Raw genomic sequence first — 19,230 nt, 5'->3', positions numbered from 1 at the left:
GGGGCGCGGTCTGGGGACCCCTGAAAGCTCAGGGTCTTTGGTCTCGGGAAGAATCTCTTCTACCGATAAATATTCTGGAACTGAGAGCGATATTCAATGCTCTCAAGGCTTGGCCTCAGCTAGCAAAGGCCAAGTTCATACGGTTTCAATCAGACAACATGACGACTGTTGCGTACATCAACCATCAGGGGGGAACAAGGAGTTCCCTGGCGATGGAAGAAGTGACCAAAATCATTCAATGGGCGGAGACTCACTCCTGCCACCTGTCTGCAATCCACATTCCAGGAGTGGAAAATTGGGAAGCGAATTTTCTGAGTCGTCAGACATTACATCCGGGGGAGTGGGAACTCCATCCGGAAATCTTTGCCCAAATTACTCAATTGTGGGGCATTCCAGACATGGATCTGATGGCCTCTCGTCAGAACTTCAAGGTTCCTTGCTACGGGTCCAGATCCAGGGATCCCAAGGCGACTCTAGTAGATGCACTAGTAGCACCTTGGACCTTCAAACTAGCTTATGTATTCCCGCCGTTTCCTCTCATCCCCAGGCTGGTAGCCAGGATCAATCAGGAGAGGGCGTCGGTGATCTTGATAGCCCCTGCGTGGCCACGCAGGACTTGGTATGCAGATCTGGTGAATATGTCATCGGCTCCACCATGGAAGCTACCTTTGAGACGAGACCTTCTTGTTCAAGGTCCGTTCGAACATCCGAATCTGGTCTCACTCCAGCTGACTGCTTGGAGATTGAACGCTTGATCTTATCAAAACGAGGGTTCTCAGATTCTGTTATTGATACTCTTGTTCAGGCCAGAAAGCCTGTAACTAGAAAAATTTACCACAAAATATGGAAAAAATATATCTGTTGGTGTGAATCTAAAGGATTCCCTTGGAACAAGGTAAAGATTCCTAAGATTCTATCCTTTCTTCAAGAAGGATTGGAGAAAGGATTATCGGCAAGTTCCTTGAAGGGACAGATTTCTGCCTTGTCTGTGTTACTTCACAAAAAGCTGGCAGCTGTGCCAGATGTTCAAGCCTTTGTTCAGGCTCTGGTTAGAATCAAGCCTGTTTACAAACCTTTGACTCCTCCTTGGAGTCTCAACTTAGTTCTTTCAGTTCTTCAGGGGGTTCCGTTTGAACCCTTGCATTCCGTTGATATTAAGTTATTATCTTGGAAAGTTTTGTTTTTGGTTGCAATTTCTTCTGCTAGAAGAGTTTCAGAATTATCTGCTCTGCAGTGTTCTCCTCCTTATCTGGTTTTCCATGCAGATAAGGTGGTTTTACGTACTAAACCTGGTTTTCTTCCAAAAGTTGTTTCTAACAAAAACATTAACCAGGAGATAGTCGTGCCTTCTTTGTGTCCGAATCCAGTTTCAAAGAAGGAACGTTTGTTGCACAATTTGGATGTTGTTCGCGCTCTAAAATTCTATTTAGATGCTACAAAGGATTTTAGACAAACATCTTCCTTGTTTGTTGTTTATTCTGGTAAAAGGAGAGGTCAAAAAGCAACTTCTACCTCTCTCTCTTTTTGGATTAAAAGCATCATCAGATTGGCTTATGAGACTGCCGGACGGCAGCCTCCTGAAAGAATCACAGCTCATTCCACTAGGGCTGTGGCTTCCACATGGGCCTTCAAGAACGAGGCTTCTGTTGATCAGATATGTAGGGCAGCGACTTGGTCTTCACTGCACACTTTTACCAAATTTTACAAGTTTGATACTTTTGCTTCTTCTGAGGCTATTTTTGGGAGAAAGGTTTTGCAAACCGTGGTGCCTTCCATTTAGGTGACCTGATTTGCTCCCTCCCTTCATCCGTGTCCTAAAGCTTTGGTATTGGTTCCCACAAGTAAGGATGACGCCGTGGACCGGACACACCTATGTTGGAGAAAACAGAATTTATGTTTACCTGATAAATTACTTTCTCCAACGGTGTGTCCGGTCCACGGCCCGCCCTGGTTTTTTAATCAGGTCTGATAATTTATTTTCTTTAACTACAGTCACCACGGTATCATATGGTTTCTCCTATGCAAATATTCCTCCTTTACGTCGGTCGAATGACTGGGGTAGGCGGAGCCTAGGAGGGATCATGTGACCAGCTTTGCTGGGCTCTTTGCCATTTCCTGTTGGGGAAGAGAATATCCCACAAGTAAGGATGACGCCGTGGACCGGACACACCGTTGGAGAAAGTAATTTATCAGGTAAACATAAATTCTGTTTTCACAAAAACACTCCCAGATAGGCTATATAAATGGATCATCTACAAAGCATTTATTCAAATGTCCCTTTAACTGAAACTAAGTCACTGTTCCATTTTAGGAAATTATGGATCGCATTTACAAAAACGTGATGAGCAAAGTACAAGAAATGAATGTTTTCCAGAGAACCTTGTTCAAACTTGGTTATGATTACAAACTGGAGCAAATAAAGAAGGGATATGATGCCCCACTATGCAATATGTACGTATACCACAAATTAGTATAGATATTTTCTCAATATTGTCTGTCTGTTTCTGTCTTTTTTTTTTCTTGTCTTTAGAATGTACAGTTTTATATGTAACAAAAATGTCAATTTACTTTTAATGCACATGCACGTTCTTTATAAAAAAAATGTAGATACAAATGTTCTTCTGGATAGTTATAATATTGTATGTGAAAAGCACGTGACCTATTGCAATGGGCATGTTATGGATTAGCATACCATAGAAAATTATCTTCTGGCCAAGAATACCTCATACATATGTTTTGACATGAGGGAACTGGTTAGTGATGTACTAGAGGTCTATATTTAAAACTGCCAAGTATTTTCAAATGATCTACTTTATTTACCATAACCAATAACTATTCTTTCCATTTTTCCTTAAGGTTACTGTTCAAAAAAGTAAAAGCTTTATTGGGTGGCAATGTGCGCATGATGTTGTGCGGGGGAGCTCCTCTTTCACCACAGACACAGAGATTTATGAATATTTGTTTTTGTTGTCCAGTTGGTCAGGGATATGGGCTAACGGAAACATGTGGAGCTGGCACTATCACTGAAGGTATATTATACTGCTTGATTATTAACTAGTTTGCTGCTTTATATTAGAGCTCCTGAAAGATAAAAGTAAAAATATGACCTGAGATATATATCACTCACGCATTTTTTTGTTTTTATAATCGGAACCCTACAAATAGCTTTTAGTTTCTACTTCTTGAAGAATTTTTTTATTTTTTTTCCCCTTAAATTTTGAATACATTTTAGTTATCATTTTTGTCTTTAGCAGTTAAAGGGACATAATACTTATATGCTAAATCACTTGAAACTGATGCAGTATAACTGTAAAAAGCTGACAGGAAAATATCATCTGAGAATCTCTATGTAAAAAAAGTAAGATATTTTACCTTACAATTTCCTCTGCTCACCAGAGTAAGTTCTGGGTAAAATGTTATACTCAGCAGCTGCCCAGCTGCAGGTAAAAAATTTTTAAAAAAATGAAGAAATGAGCAGTAGCCAATCGGCATCAACAGTGCTGAGGTCATGAACTCTCTTACTGTGATCTCATGAGATTTCACTTAACTCTCATGAGATTTCATAGTGAACTTCCTTTACCTAATTGGTGAAATATGATGAGTGTGCACGAAAGCTCGCTCCTTCCGCTGTCCCGGGACAGACATACTGATTTGCTGCTTAGAAGTCCTTTACAATGGGATGTGGCTACTGAGAATTTTTTTAGGTAAAATCTTTCTTTTTTACATAGAGATGTTCAGGTGATATTTTCTAGTCAGCTTTTTATAGCTATGCTGCATCACTTTCAAGTGTTTCAACATTTGAGTATCATGGCCCTTTAATGTTGTTGGTTTTTTTTTAATACTTGTTTCCTGCCTAACTACTTGCTAGCTTTAAAAGCTGTTGCTAATGTAGAACTTTTTGCTTGTAATCTATTTTGGTAAAGAATCTTGAATCTATAACACTTGTGCTTTAAACATCTTTTAGTTTAGAAATTTCATTAAATTGTCTGTTTTGAGTAACTGGACCATTAAATATCAATTCTGCCCATTATTTTATATGAAGTTCTTAAACGGGAGTAAATTATTTTAAAGGGACATTAAACTCAAAATATTAATCTCAAATATGAAACAGCAGCTTCTTAAAATGTTTTCATACAAAAAGTGATAGTTAAAGGGACATTAATCTGTTGAACATAACTGCAAAAGAATAGTAACTACTCAGCATGTTGCATTTTCTCCTGTTCCTGCATCTTTCTTCAAATCAGTTCTCTATTTTTAATAGCTTAAGGGTGCCAGATGCTGAAACTCCACCTCTTTGTACTGAGGGCTGCCATCTTGGAGCTCAGGTATTCTCACAGCCTTTGACAGAAGCAGTTCACACTCACAGATCAGTGATGTTGCGGCTTTTTGACAGCTGTATCATATACGTTGGGTTAGTGTGCATGATACATCGTTTGAGCTTTACATTTTTGCATTTTTTATATATTAAAACAAAAAACATTCAACAATAAGAACAATGCAGGCACTGCAAAATGTACAGCTCCTGCTTTTGTGTCATACCTGTGCTCCAATATGGCACCCCCCCCCCCAGTTGAAAGTGATGTAGCTTCACCATCAGTCAGCTTTTATGGGTTAAAATAGGAACATTTAACAAATAAGTATTGATGCACTTGTGATCTTCTAGCCTGGATCTACGCCGAAGAGATATTAGGCAGCGGCCTACCACAAATCCCGCCCCCCCCCCCAACAAATGTGCCGTAGTTTCGACAACTTGATATTACTAGTGCAGCATAGAGCTTTGGAGAATCCTCCATTAAATCTAGCAGGCCCTGTCACACAGATCTGTACCCAGACGAGTGGGATTAAAGCTTTACAGTTCATTAAGCCAACAGAACTCCTACCTCCTGGTGATATATGCTTAACGGAGGGGAGTGTAGATCAGGAGATCACCATGGAAGCGATCGACCTACCTATACCAGCACACCACCTGGAAATGCCAACCGCTGACACTGCGCCTCTGGATAATTATTGGGAGCTAACCGCAATTATGCCATCTACAAATAAAGAGTTAACTGATCCTACATCCGATCACTACAACTGGGTGGTGAGGAAAGGTTTGCCCTTGGTGGTTCTTTGGAGGGATACCCCCTTAAAGAGCTGTCAGCATGAGTGTAACCCCCCACCACAACAATCCTGCGGCACCCCCCAATGCAGTGCATCCTAAAGACGGTATGACTCAGGCCAGAATAGTCCTTACCGCAACTCATTCCTGCAGCTCTGTCCCTTAGACGCTGTTCCTGGAGGCAGTACTCGCCTGTTACACACCCACTGCTGTTTAACCCTTATGCTAGTGTTGTGGCAATCGCTGACTTAAGGATAGCCCTAGCATTTGGTATTTCCCCATATAATCTCCTACCTACAAAATATTTGTTTTCTAGAGTGTTTATATATGTGATATATCAAAATGTCTGGCAAAAACCTTGTTGCAGCTCCCCACCTTACGGCCCCACCATTAGGCTTATATCTTTAAATGCTTTACATAGGTGGTTCTTGCCGGTATAGTATTTACATATAGACAAAGTATATTGTATTGTTCTTCATGTAAGACCATATATTTGCCCTCTGGGGACTGTACCAACGCTGGGTCCTCACTTTACACTGTTTTATTGTTTAATCTGAGTAATGACATCTTACTGTGTAAACCATAGGACCTTGAACAATAAGACCTCTACACAATAAATATATTTCTCCTCAACCAGATCATTTTTACTATCAGAGGCCAATTAGAACTAATTTACACCACTATAAGCGGTGCTTACCTGCTGATACATTTTCTCAGATCTATTACAAAATTATATTCCTTCACTATTGTTTATTATCATACTATATTTTATTTGAAATTGTTTTCAGCAGTTTTTAGGCATCGGTATATGGCCACGTTTTTTTTATTATATATTTACATGTTGTCATTTCCTATATTTAAAGGTCCGAGAGTGACCTGTTGCAAAATGTATCTAGTTTTGAACTATTGCTGTGACTAGTTCTTGTATAACTATTTTAGAGGTCTATGAGTGACCATCTCTATCATCAGAGTAGTTCTATATGTGGTTACCAAGAGATGAAGATCATATATCGCTAAATGGCCCTTAAGAGGTCAGCCTAGTAGCCACTCATATGCTAACAGTATTACAAAAGAGGTTTAAGAAGTATGTCATGTTGCAAGCCACATAACCAATCATTGTTTGTTGGAATTTTATGCAAAACCTCAATAAAAGAATATATAATTTTAAAAATAAGAACATGGCTTTGAAGAAAGCTAAAGCAACAGGAGGAAAGGCAATAGCACAGTGAGTGCTAACCATTTTAGAGTAGTTGTGTCCAACTTTTTAATGTCCCTAATTTTTTAAGCTAAAGCAGTTTAAAATAATATTGGCACTAAAAGTAAGTTTTTCCTGCAATTGATAAACAATGATTAATGTCTCACTGGCTAATGAAGCTCCAAAAAATCTGTTGGTAGATTGGGGCACACCTTCCATAGTCATGAAAACAAAAAGATGTTTTAGAAAGAACAAAAACATGAGCATTAAAAAAAAAATGTAATACATTTTAAAATTTCCATGGGTTCTGTTTAGAATCCGGAGGTCTGCAATTAAGTGAATCATAGAAGACTAGTCCTAAAGCCCGTTGACACGGGCCGTGTTGTGTGATATTTATTCATTTTCATTCTTTCATTCTCTCTCTCTCTCTCTCTCTCTCTCTCTGTCTCTGTCTCTGTCTCTGTCTCTCTCTCTCTGTCTCTCTCTCTGTCTCTGTCTCTCTCTGTCTCTCTCTCTGTCTCTGTCTCTCTCTCTCTCTCTCTGTCTCTGTCTCTCTCTCTCTGTCTCTCTCTCTCTCTGTCTCTGTCTCTCTCTCTGTCTCTCTCTGTCTCTCTCTGTCTCTCTCTCTCTCTCTCTGTCTCTCTCTCTCTCTGTCTCTCTCTCTGTCTCTCTCTCTCTGTCTCTCTCTGTCTCTCTCTCTCTCTCTGTCTCTCTCTCTCTCTGTCTCTCTCTCTCTCTGTCTCTCTCTCTGTCTCTCTCTCTCTCTCTCTCTCTCTCTCTCTCAGTTGTTTCACCCCCTGCGCGTGCGAACATCTCTGCTGCCAGGTCCTCGCGCTGCGTTGTTTCACCCCCTGCGCGTGCGAACATCTCTGCTGCCGGGTCCTCGCGCTGCGTTGTTTCACCCCCTGCGCGTGCGATCAGCTGCAAGAGTTTGTCTGAACTGCGCATGACGGCTTCAGACAAACTCTTGTCTTTTATAATATAGGATATTGTCTCTATTTTTCAGTTTGTGACTACAGCACTGGTAGAGTCGGGGCTCCTCTTATCTGCTGTGAAATTAAGCTTCGAGATTGGCAAGAAGGTGAGTGTTTTCTACATAAGTTATTTTGTCTCTTTGCAGCATGATCACCAATTTTTAACTAAACTTATAAAGATTAAGGAGTTTTTATTTTAATGTAAATTATCTTTTTTGTTTTTTTATTAACTTGAATTCCATATTCCCTTCCATTTCTGCTAGCCCTCCTATATTTACAGAAAGAAAAAAAGGGGAAAAAAATATGAGTATTATGTATTCATCTTTAAATTGTTGTGTGTGTGGAGGAAGTTGGTTGGTGGAAATATTTGAAGCATGCTTAGATTTAGAGAGTTTGTGAAAATGGGACAGGTGACCCACTTTCCATTGCCACACCCAGGGAGATATACATTTGTTACGTGCTTCCTTTATGGCTGATGGTGGGTTGTTCAGCACCCCTGCAACACTTTGGACGGTTTATCTAGCCCCACAAGAACATTTATCCACCTACAACATTGTTAAATGAGGTGTTTAATAATTAATGTATTTATAATAAAGAAGTGTTCTCTTCTTTGAAAAAGGGTACTCTACCTGTCCCTCTAAGATTGACATAACACTGATCAAATGCGCCACTAGGTGTCTGGGAGTGTGTTTTTTTCACATCCGTTCCCTTTATAAGATATATAGGATATTGGAAGCAATTTTGAAGGTGTCCTTTTCTTTCTAGTGTGATGTCCATTTCCTTCCATAAGGCAAGGAGAGTCAATGACTTCATTCCTTACTGCTGGGAAATACAACACCTGGCCACCAGGAGGAGGCAGACACCCCAGCCAAAGGCTTAAATGTCCCTCCCACTTCCCACTATCCCCCAGTTATTCTTTGCCTTTAGGAGGTGGCAGAGAAGTGTTGGATTATTTGGATAGTCCTGTAATGGGTATGTTCCCTTCGAGAAAGGACTGGACTTTGAAGTAATCATGTCAACCTCTCAGTGAGAGTATTGATGAAAATTAGAGTCTTGATATGCAGGGAAAGTTTTTCTGCAAACCCATCCAGACTGTCGCTAACAGCTCCTGAGCAATCAGTGTTGACAAGTTTCACTGCTTGCTGCTACACACTCAAGTCCATGTCAGAAGCGCTGTTGCAAGACTGTCACACTTGAGAGGCTGTGCCTGTTCCACAGCATGGATCCTGGAGGGTAAGACCGTTTTTTTTATATATACAACTTTAAAACGCTATACAGGGTCACAGTGTGACTCCTTTATACCTCGATAGGATCAAGGGTTAATATCTCCTTCAGAGAGATTTGAACAGTTTGGGGATTTATATCTGCTTAATGTGAGAGTTTTTTAGGCTTATAGACTGTGTGTGTTTTTTTGGCTTGGAACAAACCGGTTTCACTTTCGTTTTTGAATTGTTGCGCAGAGAATGGGGTTCCCAGGCGCCAATTAACGGAGGCTAGGTGTTTGTATAAAAAAGGTATAAATTTATTACTACATAAAAATAAATAAAAACAATAAAACTTCTATAACATTTTACAATACAATTTCATGGATCCACAAAAATCTATTATACAGTACAATAGTTCAATAGTTGGTCTAGTTAAACATATGTAAACAATTGTAAAAACAATTAATACAATGTAAAATTGCAATGAAATCACTGGGTTTAGTTAATTCTGCAAGAGCAAGTAGAATTCAAGTGTTAAGTTATAACAGAGTATCCACGGAGCAATGTCCTGATTAAATGTCGATCAAAAGATAGTTGGTCACTCAAATTAAATTGTGTTGAAGTTAAATCCAAACGACAAAACTTAAAATTGTGTGTCCAAAACAATGTGTCCCAAATTATAATCCAAATATAACAAGTGTGAAGATAAATCAACTGGGTGGTGGAAAATTGTAAACATTTTTTATATAAAACTGAAAAAATAAAAAAAATGAATGAAAAAAATCAAACAAGGGGATGGTGCCCAGTGTGAGATATATGCTGGTAAAAAAGTGTTTAAAATTGAAAAAAGATAGAAAAATCTGAGAAATGTCAATTGATGAAAGTCTGTACACAAAATTGGTGTGATGCAATGTGCAAATAAACGAAAAACAGAGTTGCTCCAATTAAACGTGTCCAAACGTTAAAGAATGTTGAGACCTTGTCTCCTTAATGTGAGGGGTTCACTTACAGAACAGGGAAAAAAACATGATGAAAAAATATACCTGTGAAGAAAAAAATAAAACACAATGTGTAGCAAGTTTACAAATATTAACCTCTAATGAAATCAGGCTTACCAGTGCAAGGTCTACGCGTTTCGGCCCTAATAGGCCTTTATCAAGACTGGTTACTTGTATTCACTGATGGCCTTTTATAGCAGTCTCCTGTAAATGACCTTGCACTGGTAAGCCTGATTTCATTTGAGGTTAATATTTGTAAACTTGCTACACATTGTGTTTTATTTTTTTCTTCACAGGTATATTTTTTCATCATGTTTTTTTCCCTGTTCTGTAAGTGAACCCCTCACATTAAGGAGACAAGGTCTCAACATTCTTTAACGTTTGGACACGTTTAATTGGAGCAACTTTGTTTTTCGTTTATTTGCACATTGTATCACACCAATTTTGTGTACAGACATTTCACAGATTTTTCTATCTTTTTTCAATTTTAAACACTTTTTTTACCAGCATATATCTCACACTGGGCACCATCCCCTTGTTTGATTTTTTTCATTCAGTTTTTTCATTAATTTTTTCAGTTTTATATAAAAAAAAATTACAATTTTCCACCACCCAGTTGATTTATCTTCACACTTGTTATATTTGGATTATAATTTGGGACACATTGTTTTGGACACACAATTTTAAGTTTTGTCGTTTGGATTTAACTTCACCACGATTTAATTTCAGTGACCAACTATCTTTTGATGGACATTTAATCAGGACATTGCTCCGTGGATAACATAACACTTGAATTCTACTTGCTCTTGCAGAATTAACTAAACCCAGTGATTTCATTGCAATTTTACATTGTATTAATTGTTTTTACAATTGTTTACATATGTTTAACTAGACCAACTATTGTACTGTATAATCGATTTTCGTGGATCCATGAAATTGTATTGTAAAATGTTATAGAAGTTTTGTTTTTATTTATTTTTATGTAGTAATAAATTTATACCTTTTTTTTTTTTTTTTTATACAAACACCTAGCCTCCGTTAGTTGGTGCCTGGGTACCCCATTCTCTGTAGCTACAATTTACTGGCGACAGCTAGGTTTCACCTTTTCCGGGCCTACAGGTGTTAGTTGGCGCTTGAATTGTTGCGCAGCTCATAACAGCTTGGCGCCCTTTTTCATAGCAGGGGAAGTCCTGTCTTGCGTACCACGTGACCGGGTGCAGTCTCTTTTATTTCCTAAGATCCTGCTGCAGACATCACTCTCGAGGAGAGCGTTTTTCACTGTTAGCTGTCTGGGTCTAGGAGGTGGTGAGTGCCCCAGCCTTTGGGAGTATTAAGGTGCTGTTTTTTTGCTTGTCCTTCTGTGGGTATATACAAAGCTATGGATGATTCTGATACTACATTTGAAGGTTCCGTTCCTTCTGTTTTGATTAATAATTCCTGTTTATTTTGTGAGGAGGCTGGGGTTTGCCCGCCTGCTCAATTTTGTTCCATTTGCCTAAACACTGTTTTAAAGTCTAAGAAGGGAGACAAGCCTGCTAATACTCATAGCGCTATTAGCCCTTCTGAGCCATCTACTTCTCAGGAATCTGGGTCCCTTTACCCTTTCTACATTACCCACTTCACATGCAGTTCCCCGCGGCTCAACTAATAGTCTATCTGGAGGGGGCCTTTTTCCAGTGCACTTTACCACGCAGTTACAATCAGCAGTGTCTGCGGCATTGAGTGCCTTACCTTGCTTTAACAAACGCAAGAGAAAGGTTAAACATAGTTCTCCTGACCTAGAGTCATCTAAATATTTGTTATTTAGCTACTATATCACAGCTATCCGAGGATGAGTTACTCTGAGGGTGAACTTTCTGAGTCAGTGACTTCAGTTTCTAAACCTCCTTCAGCGGAGGAACCCTCCTTTTTAGATTTAAATTTGAGCATCTGCGTTTTTTATTAAAGGAGGTTCTGTCTACACTAGAGGTTCCAGAGGCTACACTCCCTGAGCAGCCCAAGGTCTCTAAATTAGACAGGGTTTATGGAGATAGGAATATTCCTCTGACCTTTCCTGTGCCAATAAAGATGGCGAACATTATTAGTAACGAATGGGAAAGAGTAGGAACTTCTTTTTCAACCCTTGTCTACTTTTTAAAAAATTATTCCCGGTCCCTGACTCTCAATTAGAATTGTGGGGCTCCATCCCTAAGGTGTATGGTGCTATCTTTACACTGGCTAAGCATACTACTATCCCTCTGGAGGATAGTTCTTTTTCCATCTTAATATGGGAAGAGTCCACCGCTGCATTCCTTACTTGTGGGAAATACTGAACCAGGCCACCAGGAGGAGGCAAAGACACCCCAGCCAAAGGCTTAAATACCTCCCCCACTTCCTCATAACCCCAGTCATTCTTTGCCTTTCGTCACAGGAGGTTGGCAGATAAGTCTTAGAAGATTTCGGAGTAGTCTCTTATGGAGGGTAGTACTCTTTGAGATGGGACTGGAGTTTTAAGTAGTCCTTTCAGCCTCTTAGTGAGAGCATGGATGAAAGTTGGAGTCCGGAGATGCAGGGAAGAATTTTTATGCAAAACCATCCCGATTAACAGCTCCATAGGCAATCAGCGTTGCTTTCCTCACTCAAGTCCATGTCAGAAGCGATGCTACTATCGGTCACACTTGAAGGGCCGTGTTCCTGTTCCACGGCGTAGATTCTGGTAAGATCGTTTCATATTTTATCTGTATAGAATCAAGGGTAAATATCTCCACAGGGGGGAATAATTTTATGTTTATTTGATTTTATGCTTTTTGTGTGTGAGATGTTATGGACTCATAGGCTGTTATGGAATAGACAGGTTTCGCTTTCACTTTGAGAGCCATGCAGCTTACAAGCTTGGCGCGCTTTCTCATAGCAGGGACAGTCCTGCATTGTGCACCATGTGATTCATTCCCTTTTTCCTGAACGGGTGTCTATCAGAGAGGAGTCATAAATCTCTGTACTGTCTGGGTCATAGGAGGTGGTGTGTCCCAGCCATTGGGGTATAAGGGTGCTGTTTTTTAAAATAAAATAAGATGCTTTATTTCTCTAGTTCTCCGGTTATTGCACTAGCGATGGAGGATTCTGTTACTTTAGAGGGCACTTCCTCTATTCCTAATGAGTAATTCCTGTTTATATGGTGAAGAGGCCTTAGTTCCGCCCTCTTAATTATGTTCCATATGCCTTGATAATGTGATAATATCAAACATGTTTGATACCACAGAGCCGTCCACCTCTGAGGAGTTGTCGTCCAGTGAGGTGCGTACCCTACATTCTTATATCTCTACACATGCAGTTTTCTCGTAGCATTGGTGATCCTCCATCTGGAGGGGGGCTTTTTTCACCAGACGTTACTGCGCAGTTCAGACGGCGGTGTCTGCGGCCTTTAATACTTTACCTCTTCCTGGTAAGCGCAAGCGAAAGGTTACATATTGCACTCCTTCCCAGAGTACATCAGATAATTTATTGGATTTAACTGAGGGTTATCCGAGGATGAAGTTCTTTCTGAGACTTCAGAGTATGAACATTCTGGGTCGGAGTCTGCTGCCTCTAAACCTCCTGCTGCGGAGGAACCAGACTTTAGTTTAGGAATTTGCACTTTCTTCTAAAGGAAGTTTTTGGCAAATTCAGAGGTTCCAGAGGCCAAATTGCCTGATTAACCTTTTAATTCCTAAATTGGATAGAATTTGAGGACAGGGTGGTACCTTATCCTTCCCTGCTCCTGTTAGATGGCGAACATTATTAAGAATGAATGGGACAGGATTCAATTCCTTTTCCCCCTCTTCTCCCTTTAACAAATTGACCCCGGTCCTAGACTCTCAATGGAGTTGTGACGTTCCTTCCCTAAATGGGATGGCGTTATCTTCACCCTTGCTAAACGTACTGCTATCCCACTTGAGGATAGTTCTTTGTTTGAAGAGCCATGGATAAAAGATGGAAACTCTGTTAAGAAAGATGTTTCAACATACAGAATATTTGTTTCAACCGGCAGTGGCTGGAGAAACTACATTCTGGTGTGACTCCTTATAGGATTTGATCGGGGTTACTCAGAAAAGATTTACGGCCTTGAGGGTTGTTAATTCTTTTACCTGTACTTCTATTAGGCATTTTATTCGCTTGAATGCTATGGCTTCAGCTTTTTCTGTTCAGGCCGTCGGGGTCTGGCTGAAGTCATGGTCTGGGGGTTTGACTTCTAAGTCTAGATTTCTTCCCGCTCTTTAAAGGAATGATTTGTGTGGTCCAGGCCTGGACTCAATTATCTCCACGGTCACAGGGGGCAAGGTTGCTCTCCTACCGCAAGAGTATATAAACTAATATAAGGGACGATTTTCATTCTGATAAAGCCCATGTCAGCAGTCCTCCAAGCCAGAGCAAACCAAAAGCTCTAGGAAGCCGTCTCAGTCCTGGAATAAATCCAAGCAGAGCAAGAAGCCTGTTGAGTCTACGTCAGCATGAATGGGCGGTCCCTGGTCCTCTTCTGGATCATGTAGGGGGCAGTATGTTCTTTTCAGTCGCTTGGTTCAGGGACGTGTAGGATCCATGGGTCCTGGAGGTCATAGCTCAGGGTTACAAGATAGGTTTTAAGTCTCTGCCACCCAAGGGCAGATTCCTCCTGTCTTCCTGACCAGAAAGGAGGGAAGTCTTTCTGGGGTGTGTACGGGATCTGTCCTCTAGGAGTTATTGTCCCGTTGCCTATCGCAGTGAGAGGTTTGGGATACTATTCAAACCTTTTTGTGGTCCCTAAGAAGGAGGGAAATTTCAGTCTGATTCTGGACCTAAAGTGCTTAAGCAGGTTTTTAAATGTCCCCTCGTCTAAGATGGAGACAATGAGGTCCATTCTTCCCCTCGTTTGAGAGGGGTAGTTAATGACCACGATAGATTCCTGGACCAGCACTTTCAGTTTATTGCTCTTCTACTTGGTCTAGCTAAAGAAATTTTTCAAAGAGAGAACCATTGGGCATATCTCCTCTGTCTTCTTCGATCCCATGGATGACAGATAATCTAGAGAGAGTTCTCTTGTATCAAGTACCAGGGTAGAATTCTCGGGTACTATAATAGTCTCCATAGACATTAGAATATTTCTAACAAACCAGAGACGTTGCAAGCTAGCTTCAACATGTCTTGCCCTCCAGATCTCCTTAAGGCCATCTGTGGCTCAGTGTATGGAGGTGATTGGTCTCATGGTTTCCAGCTTGGACATCATTTCCTTTGCCAGGTTTCACCTCAGAGTGTTGCAACTGTGCATGCTGAACTAGTGGAACGGCGATCATACGGATCTGACTCTCAAAAGATTTCTCTGGACAACCAATCGGGAGAATCACTCTTGGTGGTTTTGTCCGGATCACTTGTCCTGAGGGACATCCGTCTCAAGACCATCCTGGGTGATTGTGACTACGGTTGTGAGTCTTTGAGGATGGGGAGCCGTTTGGGGTGCCAGGAAGGCACAGGACATCTGGTCTCAGGAGGTAAAGCTCCTGATCTCATTTTGGATCTTTGGGCAATAAACAATGATCTGAAGGCTTGGCCTCTGCTGGGTTCGTCCCAGTTAGTCAGATTTCATTCAAACAATATATCCTCGGTGGCTTACATCAACCATCAGGGGGCAACGAAAAGCTCCCTAGCTATGAGGGAAGTATCTAGGATTCTGGTGTGGGGGAGACCCGCATTTGTTCGCTGTCAGAGATCCACAGTCTGGGTGTGGACAACTGGGAAGCGGATTTCCTCAGCAGACAATCCTTTCATCCGGGAGAATGGTCTCTCCATCCCGAGAGTTTGCAGAGATTTGCCAGAGGAAGATCTTGTAATGTCTCAATACCAAGCTACCCAGATAGGGGTCGAGGTACAGGGATCCTCATGTGAAGCTAACAGATACATTGGCGGTGCCTTGAAGGTTCAATCTAATTTATCCTTTCCGGCCGTTGCCACTACTTCCTAGTGCAGTGGCTCGAGTCAAGGAGGCATCAGTGATGCTGATTGCTCCGTCTTGGCCACGAAGGATATGGTTCGTGGATCTAGTGGGTATGTCATAATCTCCTTTGTGGAAGTTACCTTGTTACAGGGATCTGCTGACCATGGTCTCTTTGTTCATCAATGGCTAGAATCTCTGAGGCTGACTGCGTGGAGATTGAACGCTAAGTCCTAGCCAAGAGAGGGTTTTCTGAGAGAGTTATTTTTACTCTCATTCAAGCTCGTAAGCTGGTTGCTCGTCGCATCTATCATAAGGTGTGGAGGACCTACTTGTTCTGTTCACCAGGATGAACTGAAGGACTTTTCTGCAAGTCCCCTGAAGGGACAGTTTTCTGCCCTGTCTTTGTTACTGCACAAGAGGTTTCCCAAGCCTCCAGATGTGCAGCCATTTGTTAAGGCTCTGCTGGGTTCAGACCTGTGTTTAGATCTAAGGCTCCTCCTTGGAGTTTAAATCTTGTCTTTAAGGTTTTGCATTGGGCTCTGTTGGAGCCTATGCATGAAGTAGAAGTTGTGGTCTTAGAAGGTTCTTTTTCTACTAGCTATTGCTACTGCACGCAGAGTCTCTGAGATTTCTGCCTTGCTATGCGACCCTCCTTATTTGGTTTTTCATGCAGTTAGGGTTTCTTCCTAAGGTTGTCTCAATTCGCAACATCAATCAAGAGATTGTGGTTCCTTTCTTATGTCCTAATCCTCCTTCGTTGAAGGAACATTTACAACGTATTTCTGGATGTGGTTTGTGCCTTGAAGTTATATCTTTGGGCCAGAAAGGAATTTAGACAAACCTCTTTCTCTGTTTGTTCTCTTTCCGTGAAGCGTAGGGATCAGAGGGCCTCTTCGACTTCCTTATCTTTTTGTCTGAGAAGTGTCATCTGTTTAGCATAGAAATGGCGGGACATAAGCCTCCTCTGAGGATTATGGCTCATTCTACGAGAGCAGTGGTTTCCTCTTGGGCCTTCGAAAATGAGGCCTCTATGGATTAAATTTGTAAGGTGGCTATCTGGTTCTCCTTACATACTTTTCTCAAAATTTTACAAGTTTGATGCTTTTGCTGAAGCAGCCTTTGGGAGAAAGGTTTTGCAGGCTGTGGTGCCATCAGATTAGGGTCCACCTCTTTTTCCCTACCATTAGCATTCCGTGTACTCTAGAGCTTGGGATATGTTTCCCACAAGTAAGGAATGCAACTGTGGACTCTTCCCATATTAAGATGGAAAACATAAATTATGCTTACTTGATAATTTAATTTCCATCTGTATGGGAAGAGTCCACAGCTCCCGCCCATGTTCTCTGATGGGCGGCCCTAAATTTGAATTTTTTTTTTCTTCTGGCATCTTTTTCACCCTGGTATTTCTCCTACTGTTCCTTGTTCCCTCAGCAGAATGACTGGGGTTATGGGGGAGGTATTTAAGCATTTGACTGGGGTGTCTTTGCCTCCTCCTGGTGGCCATGTTCCGTATTTCCCACAAGTAAGGAATGCAGCTGTGGACTCTTCCCATACAGATGGAAATTAATTTATCAGGTAAGCACAATTTATGTTTTTAGAGATCCTATGGATAAGAAAATGGAAACTTTTCTGAGGAAGATGTTTATACATACAGGATATTTATTTCAACCGGCGGCAGCTGTAGCCACGGTTGCTGGAGCAGATACCTACTGGTGTGAAACTCCACTCAAGGATATTCAGGAGAGAATTAAAGCACTGAGAATTGCTAACTCCTTCATCTGTGATGTGAATATGCAGATTATTAGCATAAATGCAAAGGCTGCTGGCTTTGCGGTTCTAGCCTGCCGGACTCTCAGGTTGAAGTCAAGCAGGCCCATTTATCAAGCTCCGTACGGAGCTTGAAGGGCCGTGTTTCTGGCGAGTCTTCAGACTCGCCAGAAACACAACTTATGAAGCAGCGGTCTAAAGACCGCTGCTCCATAACCCTGTCCGCCTGCTCTGAACAGGCGGACAGGAATCGCCGGACATCAACCCGATCGAATACGATCGGGTTGATTGACAGCTCCCTGCTGGCGGCCGATTGGCCGCGAGTCAGCAGGGGGCGGCGTTGCACCAGCAGCTCTTGTGAGCTGCTGGTGCAATGTTAAATGCGGAGAGCGTATTGCTCTCCGCATTTAGCGAGGTCTTGCGGACCTGATCCGCAGTGTCGGATCAGGTCCGCAAGCCCTTTGATAAATGGGCCTGTCAGTCTGCGGATATGACTTCTAAATCCAGACTCCTTGTTCTTCCCTTCAAGGGGAAGATTTTATTTGGTCCAGGACTGGACTCCATTATCGCTGCGGTTACCGGAGGGAAAGGTGCCTTCCTACCGCAGGATAAGAAGAATAGGCCTAAGGGACGGCAACTGTCATTTCATTTCTTTCGTGCTGACAAGTCGCAACGACAGCAGTCCGAGCAGCCCAAGAGTACTTGGAAGCCGGCTCACTCCTGGAATAAGTCCAAACAGACTAAGAAGCCCGCCGAGAACAAATTGGCATGAAGGGCCGGCCCCCGATCTAGCATCGGATCGAGTAGGGGGCAGACTGTCTATTTTTTTCAGACGCGTTGTTCCTGGATGTACAGGACCCTTGGGTCCTGAAGGTTGTATCTCAAGGATACAGGATAGGATTCAAGTCTCATCCTACTCTCCAGTCTGTCTACAAGACTGGAAAAGAGGGCTGCCTTCTTAGGTTGCGTACGGGATCTCTCCTCTCTAGGAGTAATTGTCCCGGTACCTACAGCAGAAAGAGGTTGGGGGTTTTATTCAAAACTTTTCGTGGTTCCAAAGAAAGAGGGAACTTTTCGTCCAATTCTGGACCTAAAGGTTTGCCTTTCTAGACCAGCACTTCCAGTTCATAGCTCTTCCGTTTGTAAATATCCTTGGAGCAGTAGCTAGGCCAAAGGTTCTGGGGGCTCTTCTAGCTGTTGCCAGAACACGAGGTATTGCAGTAGCGCCTTACCTGGATGATATCTTGGTACAGGCACCACCTTTTCGTCTAGCCGAAAAACATTCAGATTCCCTTCTCAATCTTCTTCGATCACATAGATGGAAGATAAACTTGGAAAAGAGTTCTTACTCAAGTACAAGGGTGAATTTTCTGGGAACTATAATAGACTACATATCCATGAGAATATTCCTCACAGATCAGAGACGTTGCAATCTAACTTCTGCATGTCTTGCCCTCCTCGAGACCCTCAGTGGCTCAGTGTATGGAGGTAATCAAACTCATGGTGTGTCCTGCATGGACATCATTCCTTTTGCCAGATTCCATCTCAGACCCTTACAACTATGCATGCTGAGACAGTGGAACAGTGACCATTCAAGTCTGTCTCAACAGATCGTGCTGGACAGCCTGGGAGATTGTGACTACGGACGCAAGCCTTTCCAGCTGGGGAGCCATTTGGGGTGCCAAGAAGGCACAAGGTCTGTGGACTCAAAAGGAGTCCTTCCTTCCGATTGAATATTTTGTAACTCCCAATGCCTTGAAGGCTTGGTCCCTTCTGGGGTTGTCCCAGTTTATCAGATTCCAGTCAGACAATATTTCCTTGGTTGCCTATATCAACCTTAAAGGGGGGGGGGGGGGGCGGCGAGAAGTTCCTTGGCAATGAGAGAAGTATCTCAGATACTAGTGTGGGCGGAGACTTACAGATGTACGCTGTCATCAATCCACATTCCGGGTGTGGACAACAGGGAAGCAGACTTCCTCAGCAGGCAATCCTTTCACCCAGGGGAATGGTGTCTTCACTCTGAGGTGTTTGCAGAGATATGCAGCGAGTAGGGGACGTCAGAGATAG

At 42.0% G+C, this 19,230-nt stretch overlaps 1 protein-coding gene across 4 annotated transcripts in view; it reads left to right on the top strand.

Moving 5' to 3' along the window:
• ACSL4 (acyl-CoA synthetase long chain family member 4) overlaps positions 1 to 19,230 on the top strand; it is a 247,492-nt gene that overhangs the window by 174,922 nt on the left and 53,340 nt on the right. For all 4 annotated transcript variants that reach the window (XM_053699301.1, XM_053699299.1, XM_053699300.1 and 1 more), the window contains exons 10-12: positions 2,312 to 2,451; positions 2,857 to 3,029; positions 7,303 to 7,377. In XM_053699301.1, coding sequence (XP_053555276.1) covers positions 2,312 to 2,451; positions 2,857 to 3,029; positions 7,303 to 7,377 — 388 coding nt within the window. The remainder of the gene's footprint in view (positions 1 to 2,311; positions 2,452 to 2,856; positions 3,030 to 7,302; positions 7,378 to 19,230) is intronic.

Source organism: Bombina bombina, chromosome 1 (genome assembly GCF_027579735.1).
Source record: "Bombina bombina isolate aBomBom1 chromosome 1, aBomBom1.pri, whole genome shotgun sequence".
Lineage (NCBI taxonomy): Eukaryota > Metazoa > Chordata > Amphibia > Anura > Bombinatoridae > Bombina > Bombina bombina.
Note: the sequence above shows the minus strand (reverse complement) of the source record. Positions and strands in the feature narration are given on the sequence as shown.